Genomic DNA, 17556 nt, shown 5'->3' with positions numbered 1-17556 from the left:
GGAATGGAGTGTGAAGTGGCTTATAAATCCACACTTCGAGGAGCCACATGGTCAAAGCAAAGTCACATGTGGCTACAAACGCAGATTCTAGGCCTAAAGACAACATAGCTACTAGATGGCCGCTAAGTAGCTAAACAGATGAGTGAGCAAGCTATGAGGAGGTTGCAGTTCAAGGGGACTGAGTGGAATATGAAACACAAGTTTACATAATTGCATAATCACGTTTTCTGCTTGAGCATAAAAATATGCTAATATGGTATATTTGAATCTAATTAGCACATGGCGCAAGGCAATACGAGACAATGCAATTACATTCATAGCCTATAGTCCACCTAATAAATGTTACTACAGTGTGTGTTATTCAAGAGTCCTGAACAATGTGCATTATTTCAGCCTCCAAAACCACAAATGAGCAGCTCTTGGATAAACTCTGGAAATTTTTAAATTCAGCCTAGCCTGAACTTTGTTTATAAAGCCTTGCACTTCTGGTGTGAACTTTGTAACTACTATGAAGCCATAGCTAACAGTAAGATAGTTCACAGTCTGATTGAAGCTTGAGGGGGTGAAGGAATTAGTAGCAGCCTAGGGAACCATTTCTGCATTTCTCTCAACACTGAAGACTTCTTTCACCGCACCATGCTTGCGAACACAGCCGTGCTCATGTTAAGCTTATTAGTCACCCTGGATGCGATCTTGCTAGCTGAGGCTTTCAACACTTTCTACTGGTGGTTTTACACACATACACCTACTCACTGTCATGAAAGCATTTCTGCAAATGCACATGCTCAGACACAGCAACAACCACTAACAGGTATTCTGAAGAAACATGGGGCCAGGTGCTTGGATGCGAGCATGAGATCCAACTAGTGCTAAATGAGGCAAATATTTCTGTCATGTAGTTTGGCTGCCAAGAACACGCAGTCAAACGGGGCAAATTACCTCACTGGACTCATATCCGTAATTAATCTGTCAAGCATGTCGCACGCTGAGAGTCAGATCTATTTTACCAGCAAGTGCTGCCTGAGAAAGTTAAAGGGGAGATCACTGTAATTATTTCTCCTGGATTTGGAAATCTAAATCAAGCACTTTAAGGTAATTGGTGGATGAAAAGTAAAACAATGCAGATCTATTTTGGATTTGCTAATAGTGTAAACGCAACCCAAAAACAGCAGGTTTGCACACATGATGTGAGATTTCAATTCTATAAACAATTGAAGCTCTTATTTAATCTTTATTTTAACAATCAAGTTTATCCTGGTAGGCACATTTTATTTATTTTAATGTTTGGGAGGAGATGAGGAAAAAAAAATTAACATTACTGTTTTTGTTTTAACAGAACAATTGTTTTGGTCTCCCGTCATCTAACGCCACATGTTCAAGTTCTCAAGACAGGCGATTAATTGCGCATCGTGGTGGTAAAATAAATTGTAAGATTACAACGGTTACACTTCATGATGAACCATCATGCAGCAGACAAGAGTCTGAAGATGTTGGGAAACATGCTGCCTTGAAGGGAGACTAGTTGTAAGCACTCTGACACCCCATTCCTATTTGGCCATCGGAGCTGTTAAAGGTGTCAGGGCTGTTCACAGGCACTGCATGTTTCACCAGCCAAGATGGCTTCCACATTTTTTCTATCATGATTAATTATGGTTTCTGATGGTAGTACAGTGAGAAAGTGTAAATTATTCCCACATTTTCTTGTGCCCTCCGTTCAGTCACTGTTGTGTAGGAAGATGCTATTGACGCCATTCATGGATGGCGACCAAAAGGCATCTACATGGGGTGGCAAACTCTTGTGCCTATTAAGGGGTGGAAGTGGTGGTGGTGGGGTGCTTGGCGTGTGGGCTGAACCTAGTCCAGACTGCCAGTTGACAGGGCCGGATTTTCCAGTATGGAAGAGTCTTGTTTCAGTGGGCGAAGCTGGGTGTTGGGAGACTGGGAGAGAGGACTGCCCAGGGCTTGGAAGCTTGAAACTGAATATTTCAAACAGACAAGCACCGTCTGTGTTCCAGTGTCACCAGCCCACCCGTCTGACAATCAGGTCCATGTCATCATGGGCTCTGAGTAATTCAGGGAGCACTCATATCACCTTAGAAGATATGGTGATTTCAGACGTCAGAGCAGTCAGCGGCAGAAATAGCACCGAATGATATTCAGCACGAAGTATGGAAGACAGTAAAGTACAGTAAAAATGTTCACCTACAGGCAAAAGCGTTAAAACCACAGAACAGCAAAAGCTTGGTGAAATGCAACCACAATGCTGTGCTTTGCTTTGAATCCTTAAGAAAATGCACAATGTAGTCTTCAAAAACACACACACACACACACACATATCCTGCGTACCCAGCACAGAAAATCCTAGTTTTGGAGAACTGGTTGAAATAAAATAATTCGTCTGACAGATCATTTTGTGCGTGCTGATATATTTAGTGCTGTCAGAGAGGACATCACAGAGAATGGCACTTACATCACAATGCAAAAACTGTTATCAGAGGAGGTACAGGTTTATGGTTCAAGGGCTCGTCCATTCATAGAGAACAAGCTCAGCCTCTCTGCCTGACACACTGATAAAGACAGCACAAATAAAACAGCTCCACAGCTCCATCTTTGCCTCTCCCCAAGGGAATAATATATCACCCATCTGAATGTGGCACATATTGAATCATTTCCAGCGTTGATGATTCATTTGAATAAATCAGCCTTTTTTATTTTGCCAACTTGAACTGATAGTGAAATAAGGAAAACTGAAGTAACATTGTTAGATGTGAGGAAGGACAGGTGTTAGAGTGTTCTATAGGACTGGTAATCCTAATCCCCTTTCAAGCAGCAATTAATGACTGCAGCAATAATCTCCGCATATATGTTCCTGCAATTCCTTTTTAACTGTCAACCATAACCTGCCTAGCTCACATAGACGAAATCCAGGGGGATATGTCGCTGCAGGCAGATAGGATCTTATCCTGGATTTGCATAGATAAATGCACAGCAATAACTCGTGCAGGGACAGATATGGTTTTGACCTGCGATGTGTCATCCATCTGACCATGCACTATTGACCGAACCTGCTCTCGGGAGTTTCGAAAGAAACCGCTGGGCCAGAAAAAGAGGTCCGCACGTTATCTGCATTAATTCTTAACAAATATCAAATATTTAAAGTGGAAAGAAAAATTAAATATGGAAGCTTCCCAAACAAAAACTTTCAATGTCTTCCACAAAAAAAGCTACGGATACACAGGATCAGCCTATCGGCAAATATGAAAAATCAGCAGCTTGTGCAATGAAAGGGTTATATCCGTATTCAAGCTAAGAGACATACTCTAACATACACAGACACAAATCCTGTTGAGCTGAGCTGAGCAGAGATACCCTACCAGCCCTCCAAGGCACAATTAGGATTTCACGGGGGGAAGAAATCTACATTCCTGCACACATGAAAAAAGTCCTTTCTCCCTCCTCACAACAATATCAACTTTTTACTCAAGGAAAAACCTGAAGCACCACTCGATAGGATTTGGACAAAGAAATATAAAAAAAAACAAAGCCAGGAAAAAAAAATATCTAAATTTAAGCTGCAGTTGTTAAAAAAAAAATATTATGGTTGCGGAAAATCCAGTCCTAAGCCTCCCAGTTCCAATCAATTTCTTCTATTCTGCGTGCTATGAAAAGAAGCTACCACTCATAGTTTGTTTGAAGTGGAGCTTTGCTACATTCAACAACATTTATCTGGATACCCTCAGCGCATGATTTTAACACCTGTCAGACATTTAGTCCAAGTACAAGAGGTCAAGTAGCTGTTTGAATATGAAAAGAGATAAACCAAAACAATACATTCCATTCCACAAGCCACAATCCTAATTACTGCACAGATTCACGGGAACACAGTCAAGTCATTAGGACAGGAACATACAGCATGTTCTCTGTGAGAGTCTCAATGATCACTGTCTGTTGTGTCTTTCCTGTCCAGTAATATCTGTCAGGAACCTACATAAAAATTATATTGTTTCGTAAGCAGCAAATGCATTTCCTGAAACCTATATCTGCATGTTAAATGTAACAACACAGTTCAGAGTTCTTCTTCTTTTGGGAAAAGAAAACATTTATAATGAGTCATCAGTGTTTTATTACAATCTAGATCAGCGGTCCCCAACCCCCGGGCCTCGGACCGGTACCGGTCCGTGTGTCGTTTGGTACCAGGCCGCGAAAGTTGAGGCTCAGGTGTGAAATGTACAGTTTTCAGGGTTTTTATAAGTTTTCAGCGTTATTTTGTTATCGTTTTGATCGTTAACTCTGTTTTCCTGGGTCTTTTCATGTGCGTTATGAATAAATCTTCTTTTTTTCGGTACCGGTACTAGTTTTATTTTGTTGTATTTATCCGCGACACATTAAAGGCCGGTCCGTGGCACAAAAAAGGTTGGAGACCGCTGATCTAGATCATTAGTTTCATTGTAAATGATCCATTGTTCAGCGACATAACAACACTATTACGCTCTTTTCATGCCGTGTTGTATATGATCTGGAATTGTGCTCTGCAATCAAATCTCTACATAAATGCATACAATTTAAGAGATTAGAGTTATAACAGTTACTATACTCATAACTGATGTGTCATTATCGCAAATAAGTCGGCAACTGGTCTCATAAATAAGTTATTTGTAGGGCTGTTTGATATAACGATATGTATCGGATGACGATATAAAAACGTCTATCGTTTCATTTTACGCTATCGTTTGTTTCGTGGTGTTGCAAAATAAACTCTTTACAGCAATATTTTTTCATTGTTTTGATGGTCACTGTAGTGGCTATATTAATTTCTTAAAGTTCTCTCTTTCTCTTAGGACGGACAAGCGCCTGTTTTTATGCGTTGTGTTAGCAACAACGACGGTAAAACCATCGCGTGTCCGCTTGTTTATGTTCCACATAAACCTTTCACAATAAAGCTCAGGATCCTGTTGAGACTTTTCAAAATAAACTGAATCACGTGAAAGAGCAGATTATTTACGGATGAGAAGTAAAAGAGAGCCGCCAGGTGCTAAAAAATAAACCTTAGACTCAAACGTTAGAACAGGCTTTTCCCCGCAGCACACCGTGTAATAAATACTCACAAAGAAAACGGCGGCTGTTACAACTTATGTCTAAAAATGTATAGTTTCATACATCGGTTAAAACACTCGACTCCAGGTACATGACGCGCAGCTGGAAACACTTCCCGCAAGTCAAGCTGCCCGAGAGTCACAGAATTTACAAAAATGTTACATTTTTGTGATTTATATCGTTATCAGACAATAGAATTCTTATATCGGGATATGAAATTTTGGTCATATCGCACAGCCCTAGTTCTTTGAGTCATTTTTCAAGCTAATCTACCCAAACTAGTCAAGATTCTGTTTCTCAGGAGAAAGTATTTGCCGCATTGATTTATGTGATGTCCAAATAACCCAAATAACACAGTTTGTCTGTCTGTTTGTCAGCAGTCAAGCAGTCCAGTTTTCAAGATGCCATGTTTACATTTTGTGAGATGGTAGACACCAATAACAGCTTGAGCTGATTTAATTTAGGTGACAATCGGGTCATGGTTAAGGTCACGCCCTTTGGAGGGAGTTGTGCTCTCTGAGTGCTCTTGTTACAAAATATTTCGTGCCATGTATGTGTGACAAACAACACCTTTTTTTTTTTTATGTGTCATCACTCTAAAACGACACACACACACACACACACACAGGCCATGAGTGACCTGTTTTTTTACCCCGTATGCAGATATGTGGTATCAGGTCAGCTACACTGCACCATAAAGGAGAACTTTAATATTCCCTCAGCAGTAACACTTAAAGGTTTTGTGGTCAAAGCTTCGCATTTATTCGTTCATTTTTTCCCTTCCCCTCACCCAGTTGCGGCAGAGGGCTCTCCCTCTGCTGGAGGTTTCTTCCCATTAAAAGGGAGTTTTTCCTTCCCACTGTCACCAAGTGCTTGCTCATAAGGGCTCATCCTATTATTGGGTTTTCTTTCTGTATTATTGTATGGTTTTTGCCTTATATATAAAGCACCTTGAGGTGACTGTTGTTGTGATTTGGTGCTATATAAATAAAATTCAACTGAATTGCATTCCTAATGCCCCACTTCAAAAATAGTACAAGTACCGTGAGAAAATATAAGCCCCTTCCTGATTTCTTGGTTTTTGCATATTAGTCATACTTAATGTTTCAGATCATCAAACAAATTTTAATATTGGTCAAAGATAACCCGTGTGAATACAAAATGCCATTTTTAAATGATGATTTCATTCATTAAAGGAAAAAACCTATTCAAACCCATCCGGTCCTGTCTGAATTTAACCACATCTTTAAAAAAAATGTTGACCACAATGTCACGTTTAACTTTGACACACATTAAGCTAAATACCACGATGACAATGGATGGTCAAAGACTTCAGTTACAATGAATATCTCCAAGTGTAAACTCTTAGCTCTCCTGATGAGATCTGGCAACACTAATGCCCTCAGGCACATCCATAGAGCATTATGCCAAGTAAGGACATTAGCAATACTCAAGTTTGACCAGGACCTTTTAGTTGGCCGGCTTGTTAAGTGGTGTTTTAAGGAAAAAACACATTTTAACTGTCACAACTGATTCTCAGATTTGTGTCGCGTCTGAAGAAAAGGTTAAGCACATCATCTATCTGAAAATGCCCAAATCTGCAGTCAGGCATAAACTTGGCACCCAGATATATCATGCCATCACTACGCTTCGGTTTTCTCATTATCCATACCTCTTATGACATTCACAGAAAGAAACAAAGCATCCTGCCAACACCTACTCTGTGAGAGAGCTCTTTCAGTTCAGCTCAAAAGCTGAGAGCTCCAAACCTCCACACCACAGTGTGGGCAGTGCTGGCAGAGCCATGTGCCTAAGAACACTGACTGAGTGCAACAGTTGGACTAATAACAGAACAAAAAAATAAAAGTAAAATGGACGCACAGCGGGGACAGCCACAGCTCCACAGATGAGAAGCAGGTCGACTTCTGCCCACCTCCCTCTTTATGAGGAGCGGAAGGTGTCCACAATGCTTCTGAGGTCTTAGTGCCATGAGGGGCGGTGAGCTTGCAGCTTCAGCCACTTCAGGGTAAAGCAAATCACTTTAATATGTTAAGAAGATTAAGCTGGATAAATGTCTAGATACATTTTTTGAAAAGCCACGTAAATCTCTAGTGTTTTTATTTGGGGAGGGGCGGCATGTGAGTCAGTTGAGACGATCAACACAAACCCACCAAAACGCAACGCTATTGGGTGGAAAAAATTGGGCTTATTTGAGATTTTGCATTTTAAGCTTCTTGAATCTAAGACCATCCCACCTCTTTCTTATTATTTTTAACACCAACCTTTGGGACAACAAAACTAGGAAAGGGGGGAGAGGAAAAAAAAACCAAAAAAAAACACTGGTCACAGTTTCATGTGCTCTCTCGGCTTAGGCTCAGCCGTCTTATCTTGCTTATGCTGATTTTATAGCTTTAATTGCGCAGGTCAATGTTTTCCTTGAGACTGTTAATCTGCTGATAGCATGTAAAAAAAGAAATGCACAACAAAACCGAAAAAACAAAGGTTAAAGTTCAAGTTCTTTAAAATGTAGGCAGCTGAAGGCCTTTTCAGGATCGGTTTTCAGGTAAATCATTAAAGTCACATTGATTAATTTGAAGCGAGTGCATACTAAATGTGGGACGGATGACTGACTTTCTTTGCTATCTTAAGAATTAGCAGTCTGAGGGTGTCCGCCTGTCAGCTCGCTGTGTTAGAAACACTGAGTGTGAAAATGAAAGGGAGAAATGGAACAAATAATGTAAAGGGATTAACAAATCATTTGCATAACATTTTCTCTGCTTCCAAACTACAGGGTAAGGAAATTGACATGGAAGACAGTTTTATCATTCCCTCAGATCAATCGACGCGCCAATGGACCTGACTGCAACGACAGCGAGCAGCCTTCTAATGTCAAATGCAACCTAACTTACCTCAAAAAGCAGTGAAAAAAAAGGAAAGTGTAACTAAACAAGTTGGGAGAAACGAGAAACACTAGAAGAACATTCTCCAAAAAACTTAAATAGAGTCTGTCTTTGAAAAGATACTTTGCCTGAGCCAAACATGTATTAACCTGTTTTTTTTTCTTCTTACACTCTTTCTCCCCATCTCGAGTTTAAGACAATAAGACCACTGGGGAGATGAAGGGGATGGCATTATGGAGAGTTAAGCATTATGAGCAGCCCCGAAGCTGTTCTTAAAGAAGGTGAATCAGAGGATTGGGACACAACTGTAACTAAACCCCTGTGCCGGACCACAAATGAGAAGCACAAAACATTTTGGGCAAAATGCCACTAAGCCAAGCTTCTGGGTCTTAAGTAAACTTCACTTGATCACTTATAACTTTGCGATTACTTAGTCGTAAAACAAAAGAAGCTGTCCAAGAAAAGGGGGGGGGAGTCAATTACCTCAGTTTCACACATAGGCACCTCAGTAAATCTGTCTGGAAAGTTTCAAGTCTCTAGTCACCCTTTTTATATTTAAGACGCAATATTCTACGACTAAGTATCCAAAGGAAAGTTTCTAGTTTATTCTACCTCCGCTCCCCCCCCCCAGCTGGACAGAACACATTAAGGAAAATGTGCAAGTTTCTCACTGTGTCAAAGCACAATCGAGTCGTCTGCAGATCTTACAGTGATTCTCTGGCAAATGTTAGGTTTCTGTGGCTCATATAAATAGAAATTTAATCTTGTATGTTTGTCTAAGTATCCACAGCAGACACACTTCCCATGCGGATTATGAATCTCTGAACAGATCTTGCAGTCAATGTATATGAACCGACAAGAGAGCGAGAGAGAGAGTTTCTGTGTGAATATTGAATAATAATGAGGCAGCACAGGTTCAGGTGGTATTTTTATTAAAGACCTGCTGCTTCGCTAAGTCGTCGCTATTACCTTTGCGCTGAGGCAAGTTTGAATCTAATTAACGAATTTCACAACTGTCGCCCATTGTCTTCAGTTGTTACGTTTTTAAAAATGAACGACAGCCTTTATTTCTCCTGCCAAGAAAAAAATTGACCTTTAAAAACAAACAAATAAAAAAAAAGTCCAATCAATATAAAAGAAAAGTTCCTCTTAAATGTATGTTGGTAGGTTGAGCTGGCTTTAGATTTTAGGGCTTTGGTCAAACCGTGAATCATTTTCTCAAATTCAGCTTGCCTGCTTATAAGCCTGACCATTGTCAGTGGTAAGAGCATACCAGAGCTTCTTTAATCTGTTCTTATCCTCCCATTGATAACACAATACATTTTCATGGTAATTGAAATCATATTTTACTCACAGCCACTATATACAAGTACTGCTGCCTACGCTCTTAGAGCAAACGTAAGGTGAAGGAATGCCACGCTACTGCAACAACAGGGTACAAAGAGTAGTTAAAAAACGAATATACTATCATTACAGTGGATGGAAAAACAAAGGAAAAGGTGGTAGAAATGAAAAATAAAAATAAGTAAAAATGAGATATACAGGTGTCAGGTACAGTCTACATATAATTTCAAATAAACTGTTCTTTGTTCTTCAGACTTGCCAAATGAGGGCAAACCTTAAACCTCGCGGCTTCCTGTATAACTACCTCTGTTTTCACCTGTAGCGGTCCACATGCCACACACATGCTCCGTGAGGTGCAAATTATTTTTCTTCTGTGCGAGGAGGAGGTTTATTGCCTCGCTTCATCGCAATAAATATGCATCATCAATCCAGTACTCCTAGTAGCACAAGGTTGGAATTCTTCCCCTCTTTAGAAGCTTGTGTGAATCATACATGTTGTGTAGTAATGGGCTGTGTCTGAATGGAGCGGGATACGGGTCAGCTTAACGGGGTGTTATGATGACAAAGGGGAACATTAGTTAAGGAAATAAACTCCCTGAATCCCAGCCAAACAGGCTGATTTTAATCCAGCAGAGCCAAAAACACCCACCCGATGACAATGAATATGCAATTAGATGGTACATGTTTCACTAACTGACCCTCAACTTCATATAAAAAGTGCAGGAAGTGCCATGTTGGTTCAGCTAGATGTGCATCTTCTAGATTCTCTGCTGAATCAAGGCCATCACCTACGGAAAATAAAAACCCTTATCTCGCCGCTATCACATCCCCAACATGAAGACCTATCAGGAATCCTGCATGGGTGGACATGTAGGCTTTCCTAGGAATGACAGGGTCTGTTAGAGAGGAACCCCACCCTCGCTTTCTCCAGCATGCCAACACAGAGGAGAGTGGGCAGCGCTGAGACGGCAGCCTGCCGTGGGCACTGCCAGGCTTAAAGCTGCCCTGTCGTCATCAGAGGCTTGCAGAAAAGAACACTGAGATTCACCAAAAAAAGAGGAGGGGGATCGTTGCATTTAAATCCTCTCTCAACGCCCCCACATGTTTTAGCAAAGCATAAAAATCATTCACGGAAAGAGAGAAAGCGAAAAAGAAAAAAGATAGAGGGAAATAGAGAGGAAACAGCTATTAGCAGCAGTAAGCAAGCTCAAGAGATCATAGTGAGGCAGCTCTAATCGCAGTAATGGTTTAAACCCTCATTCCATCCACCAGATGCAAGAAATGTCTACCCAAAAACAAGGCTTTGAAATCCCCCATGTCTAAGAATGTGCCCTGTGGCTATGGTCCTTACTAAAAAAAAAAAAAGAAAAGAAAAACAACTCTAAAACTGTCTCCAATTTTGGAGTAACTATGTGGTAAAGATAGCAGTCCTGTGGCCTGTGTTGTTTACACAAACTACATCAATGAAAAATGACCATCGAAATAAGAGTAAAAAAAAAATCGTTTAAATAAAACGTACCACACATTAGCGTCAGTAATAACAAGCATGACAAGGCTTACGGATGCACAAAAGAGCATCTAAAATAAATAATTGAATTAATTGGTTCATTAAAAAAAAAAACACAAGACAAACATGTCCTTCAGATTAAAACAAAATAGTCAAACTGTGTAACATTAGTGCGAGCAGGCTTTGTATGTCACTTATTCCTTAGTGCCTTTAGATCTTACATTAGTTAGTTGAATTAATAGCAGCCAGTGATATAGGTGTAGACATGTGCACATATAAATCTTTGGTACTTCACTGGAAGTAAAAACAGAAGACCAGAAGTTTATCCGAGGGCTGAATTAAGACCCATGGGAAAGGCTTCTTACCTGCTTTTTAAAAACACGTGTAAGGACATGTATAAATGTAAAAACCTTTTTTTTTTTAACTTTCCATAATTAAAAACAAAACGACTACAATAAATCCAATCTGCCTTGTTACAAATGGTCAATAAAGCCTGAAATAAACCAGGACAGAATTCACTTAAAGGCTCTCTTGTTGTGCCAAAATGCACGCCTGGGTGACCTGCAACACAGCAAAATATGCACAGTTTTAAATCCTTTTCATATAATAAATGCTTTCATTTTCACTCTTGCTTTACTCTTTCCTGTAAGCACAGCTCTATTTCAAAGGTTTTCTGTCCTCAGGCAAGTTTGCTGGTTCTCCAAAGAGCATTTATCTACATGATGAACTCACTATTGCTTTCTGCGAATCAAAACTTCCTAAAAGCATTTTGGCATTTGCAGCAGATATTAATATCGACTGAAACAACAACAGTTTAGATTTGAAATAGGACGACTTGAATTTTCTTTTTCTGAAATTTGGTTAGGAAACTTTTTAAAGCATAAACTTGAATTCTTCATAATGACCACCTGGTAAAGTGCATACACATTGATATTTAGCAACGGTAGCAAAATGTTACTTTAAAACGTGTTATACAGTGCATACAGAGAGCTGACTCACAGTACATAAATATAATTGACTGATTCCAACTCATCATGTTTATCTTGATACTAAAAGTAACAGGTTCCAATTATTTCTTCAAATGCTCTTTATACAGGCAACTTTCAAGGGTGAAGATAATAAAGATATCAATATAATCACGTATGTGGAATATGTGCTAAATTTGAGGAATGAATTAGGTTATAAGTGTAAAGTAATGACCTTCTTTCCTAATTGATCCCAATCATAAGGTGACTGCACTGTGTATTTTGTATATTACAACTGGAGTACAGTCGAGAAAAGCCAAACTATAATGACCAATTGCTTATTACTACTCATTGTAGCAATAAGCAATCTAAATATGTGTTCCAAAGAATTTACAGTCACAGAGGAGTGTTTTAGACCACCAACAGGTTCAGAGGTTAAAATATTTATGAAACTACGTTCATGTCAAACATGGGGCCTTCAGCAATCTGTACTCCGAGCTCTTTCTAAAATGTCTCCATTTGTCCTACACCGATTAGCATTTTACCTTTACTCAAGAGACTGTGCGTAATTCAGCCGTGTTTTCAGTTCAGTCACATGAACCAATGCGTATCCCACTCACTTCACACGGTAGATGCTTCTGAAGATGCAGAGAGTAAGCAGCATTTCTAAAAACACTCCATTAGCACACACGCCAGGTTTTCATAACACATAAGTTCAAAGTGGCGAACAGTAGCGCTGAAGTTTGGACACAGAAATCCGCAGTTTTTGTGATCCTTTGCTTTTGTTTTTGGTCATGAGCACATATTTAGATTGAGGTTTATGGGACTACTGCCCATTGTGTTCTATTACAATTACTCAGCAGGCATGCATCCCGTCCCAGTAATGAAGTGGGTGTTACAGTGGGTGGATTTCAGCGGCCACTATTCTGTATTCTTGCTACCGGGTACAAGGGCTGTGTGGCAGAGAATAGCAGCAGCGCTGGCAGCATGGCACGGTGACAGAAAGCGTGGTGGACCAGCAGACCAACCGCAGAACCACGGGCGACAATCTCAGCCTTCAATAGCGTGTGTTTACATAAGTGTCAGGAGAAATGGAGAATTGAGAATTTCAAAGCTGAGCAAATAAAGTTTGTATTGATTTAATCTAACATGTAATCTGTTTTGCTGTCTGACACTGATTCAAGCAATAAAAGAGAATCATGTAAGACAGCATTACAGATAATACGACCATAGATCAAATGGAGTTTGGGCAAGAGAAGGGCAATAGATCATGTTCAAGCTAGACTGCTTAGCTCTGAAATTCATAAACTAGCTCCTAAATCGAGGTGGCTTTCAATTTAAGTTTTCAATTTACAGATGTAGGATTTTTCAGCGCTCTTTCTGTGGAATGGGTCGCATGTCTCTTTCAATCTGCTGCTCACAACTACACAGAAAATGATCCACTGATAAGTAATCGCATAGAGAATTTCACTACACAGATCATCTGAATGTAAGGATTTGGAGAGAACAATAAAGCATCCTCAGCTAGGTGCACTGTCACCTCATTTTCCATTCTTGCTTCAGTCTATTATATATAAATTGTATTTAGGCATGGATTGTTAATGTCATTTTCTTCTTACAAGCAGTAAACATCATCTGATTCATATTCAAATTAAACTTATCCAAAATATTAAGGCTAACAAGAAATTTAAAGCTGTAGCTTCAATTAAATACTTGTGATTTAGGCTGGATCCTTCTCAGCTGTACTGATAAAAATCTTTCTCATCTTGTGTTTAGTGTGTTTTAAACTTGAGTTAAAACTGTTTTCATCTTAAACTTTATTAACTCGTGAAAGATATCATGTCAGAGATTCATTACTGAGAAGCATTCACATCTTTGTTTGCTGTCTGTTGCAGCTCATTTTAATAACTGCCACTAACACCTAACTGAGGGTGGTGATTTATTGTGTGTTGCTTATGAGTTATGTATTTTTTTTCTTTTTTACATTTAGTCATTCAAAGACCAGAAATGAGGACACCAAGCAATATTACCAACTTTACAATTTGATAGTACAAACTATAAGTGCAGATACAACATAACCTTTGTTTGAGACAATTGTTCCTTGAGAGACTTACAAGTGTGGGGTAATTGCACCCCCCTCTGGTGACAGAGGCTGCTGCAATGAAACAATGACGAGTGCAGCTGTGGTAACAGAAGAGGACAGGGATACTCAAAAGTTAAAGTGTTCTGTGATACATATATAAAAAACACTTTATTTTAACTTATGATTTAGAAAGCTGTTATTTAAATTATGCCTCTCAGAAATGTAACGCTAGAGCTGTCCCACTTAGGTACACATGAAACCTTTTTTTATTCATTCCTGCCCCCTAGTGTTGGAAACAAGCATGTGCATATTTCCCCACTTAACGCTGTCTTCACAGAGACAAAATATAATGTTTAACTTTGCCCCCAAACTATAACTGCTAGAATAATTCTGACCATTTTCCCTGCAGAATACTTTAACTAATAAGACAAAATGCTCATATTTAACAACCCTCAGCAGTGGAATAATTATTCTGTGGACACAAATACAGGATTAGAAGGGGGTATTTCATTGCTCTGACATTCCTTAAATGAGGTCTTACCTTCTGCGCAGTAGAGAAGTACACCTGTGGGGCTTTCCAAACTTGGCTGACTTGCTCTCTGAGGCTCTTTGGGATTATGAGGCATTCATAAATGTCCAGCTCTGGGTAGATCACCTCTAGTTCACCACTTTATTGAAGAGACATATTAAAATTAAACTAATTCTATATAGTTTGTATTATGTTGTATTAAGGATGAAGTGAACAGATGCACATCGTAAGATAAACACAGGTAGTTTAACAAAGTGTATATAGCCTGCATACAGCTGTGGTGACATGTTTACCTCCACTCATTGTGGGCATAGATGTCATGGTAATTTGGGGGGTTTAATGATTTTTTTTAAACGGTTCTTTTTCCAGGTAAGAATGATTGCACAGCTTTCATCTTTAATGACTTTAAAAAACAAGAATCGGTGCACAAGTTTGAATTTATTTTGGATTTTCTCAAATCCACAAAGGGTCAAAAGTATATACATGCTACCCCACTAATATTCGTTTCAATGTCACTTTGCAAGATGCACCTGTAGCAGACACTTTGGAATAACTCTGCCTGGATATTTTAACACTTTTCTTAGCAGAATAGGTAGAATTCATTTAAACTGATTGGTGTTCGGGCATAGGCTGGGCTTTTAAGCATAGTTAACCAATTTTCAATCAGGTTGAGGTGATGTCTTTGGGTTAAGGTTAGCCTGCTTTAGCCACTCCATATTCAGTTTGATGTATATTTGGGATGATTGTCCTATTGGAAAACCCAATTGTGTCCAGATTTCAACTGTCTCGCTGTTGGAAGATTTTAGAGGTAATCCACCTTCTTCATTATTTCATCTACTTTGTGCAATGTACCACTGGTAGCCAAACAGCCCCAGAGCATGATGCTACCACCATGTCTGACAGCTGGTACATGGGTCTTAGGCTTGAAAGCCTCACTTTCAGTCCACCAAACACGCCTCCTGTCATTCTGGCGAAACAGCTCAATCCTTGTTTGACCATAAACCTTTTCTCTAGCAGTCATTTGGCTTGTTTATGTGACTTTGAAAAAGGGGCCTTTTACTTGTTTGGCACCCCCTCATGTAAAACTTGCTTCAATCAGTTTCCAGTTTATGGCAGGCTTGAGCCTTGGCGGTTCCTGGGTTGTTCAATTACTTCTCATGTGAGAGTGACAGGTTGGGTCTTCTTCCAGTTAAAATTCAATTCAAAGTTAGATTTTATTTATATGGCGCCATATCACAGCAATAGTCGCCTCAAGGCGCCTGTTTCAGACCACGGCAAAGTGGTGACACATCTGAATAACTTGTACTTAAGTACAGTTCTTTGAATTTGGAATATGCAGTTGTTTAGAAATTGCTCCAAAGTAGCCCTTCCCAGCTTGTGCAAATCTACAATTCCCCTTCTCAGAGCTCCTCAGACTTTCCCATTTTTCTGAGTACTGGTCGATCCAATGCTGTCAAACAAATCCTTTTCACAGTGACAGACAAACTACCACTTGTAGTCAACCATGATCACTACCAAGAACTTAATAGGCCTTGGACTTGTCAAGTTAAAAGACACTGCAGCATCTTCAGCACCACTTATGAAAAGACTGTGCATGCATACTTTTGACCCTGTGTGGATTGGAGAAAATCCAAAATAAACTCACACTAGTGCACCTAATTCTTGTCATATTATAACTCTAAGCTGCGCAACTGTTCCACCCTGGAAAAAGAACAGTTCAAAGAAATTTTAAATATATGAACACAACTGTATCATTGCAAACACACTATGATCACAGCTCTCATTGGTGACTTACTGACAGAAAGAAGCATCCTGAGAGCTGAGGGTGTGTTGTTTTGCTTCCGTGTGGAACAGCCCCAAAAGGATGAGCCCAAAAATAGGAGCCAGTATGGCCTGCAGAACAACAGCGATTAGCCAGCCATCTATCATTTAGGAAATATTCTGAGTCAAACAGTGTTATTCTGCAGCAACAGGCTCTCAGAAACATTGAATTACAGAGTGGCAGTCCAGGTCCAGGTCAACAAACGATTGTGCATACCGGCAGATGTAGAAGAGTCTCTATTTGCTCTGCTTGTTCATCAATGCAGTGTGGCTCCACAAAAGCAAAAGAAAATCAATGATGAGCGTCATGTTTGCCAGACATTGATGGAGATAAATGTCTTTGGAAAGCCACAGCTGTAAGTGATTTTGTAGTTTTTAATGTTATGTAGACACATATTGATACATTGATGCTTAAGTGTGAACAGAAACTCCAATCATAAAGAAGTATCTTCATAAAAGACACACAAAAGCACAAATCAATCACCTGCAGTTAGCCTGGACAGTTGAACTTTTTCCCCTTCACTTACTTAAAAGTCAGCTGATTAGCAAAGCTAGTATGCCTCCGCCCTCCCCGGTCCTTTGTGCTTGATCAGGTTTGGTTACAATTAGGTCGCCTACTGCTACACTCAGCCAATCAGAGCTTAATCTAAACTCACCTACACCTGTTCGACTAGATGACACGTCAGCAGCATATCACTACGCATGTTTGCACACCAAGAGAAAAATAACGTAGTTTGCATAAAAAGCACAGGCGGAATTGGGTCCTCACGGCTGTAGGCAACGTCATTGTCCAATCACAAATTTTTAATTTATGTCACGTGTGTCCTTAAACCGAGCCGGTCGCGCGCTACACCGCAAGAATTGCTAATGCATTAGATGCTATATTTAACTTTTAATGGCTCCCATCTCCGTTTCACGTCATTGCTTTCCGTTATATTTTGTTTTCTACTGGTAAACTCAAGGCTGTACTAAAAGCGAGTCCCCATGTCTTTTAATGTGTTACTAACACTAGCAAGTTTAGCCTTTACTTATTTTAGCTTGTTTATATTTATGCAGTGTATTACTGAGCGTCGGAGTGTCTGCGCAAGTCCACAGCTAACCTGAAATAAAACTACACACAGGCAATAGGAATCTAAACTAGCATTAAGAATAGTAGCATGCATGTGTCATAAACATTACCATGTCTCAAAAGTTGTCGGCTGGGGCTTGTTTGGCTGCAGGTTCCTCCTTCTGCTTCAGCTGCTGCTGCCGCCTCTGCGCAGGGCTCGGTCCTTCTGACGTGTGATGAGGCTGCACAAATTTCACGTAACACG

General features: G+C 39.8%; 1 protein-coding gene across 2 annotated transcripts in view; it reads right to left on the bottom strand.

Annotated features, from left to right (window-relative positions):
* Nucleotides 1–17531, bottom strand: part of pebp4 (phosphatidylethanolamine binding protein 4) — a 53511-nt gene extending 35980 nt beyond the window's left edge. The window contains exons 1-4 of one of the 2 annotated variants that reach the window (XM_082554051.1): nucleotides 17423–17519; nucleotides 16461–16514; nucleotides 16218–16315; nucleotides 14435–14561 (exon numbers count right to left, since the gene is read on the bottom strand). In XM_082554051.1, coding sequence (XP_082410177.1) covers nucleotides 14435–14561; nucleotides 16218–16315; nucleotides 16461–16514; nucleotides 17423–17425 — 282 coding nt within the window. In that variant the 5' untranslated portion in view covers nucleotides 17426–17519. Of the gene's footprint in view, nucleotides 1–14434; nucleotides 14562–16217; nucleotides 16316–16460; nucleotides 16515–17422 lie in introns of both variants that reach the window. The other variant, XM_082554052.1, reaches the window with a different exon arrangement.
* Nucleotides 17532–17556: the final 25 nt, after the last annotated feature.

This window comes from Aulonocara stuartgranti (genome assembly GCF_965226115.1).
Source record: "Aulonocara stuartgranti genome assembly, chromosome: 12".
Lineage (NCBI taxonomy): Eukaryota > Metazoa > Chordata > Actinopteri > Cichliformes > Cichlidae > Aulonocara > Aulonocara stuartgranti.
Note: the sequence above shows the minus strand (reverse complement) of the source record. Positions and strands in the feature narration are given on the sequence as shown.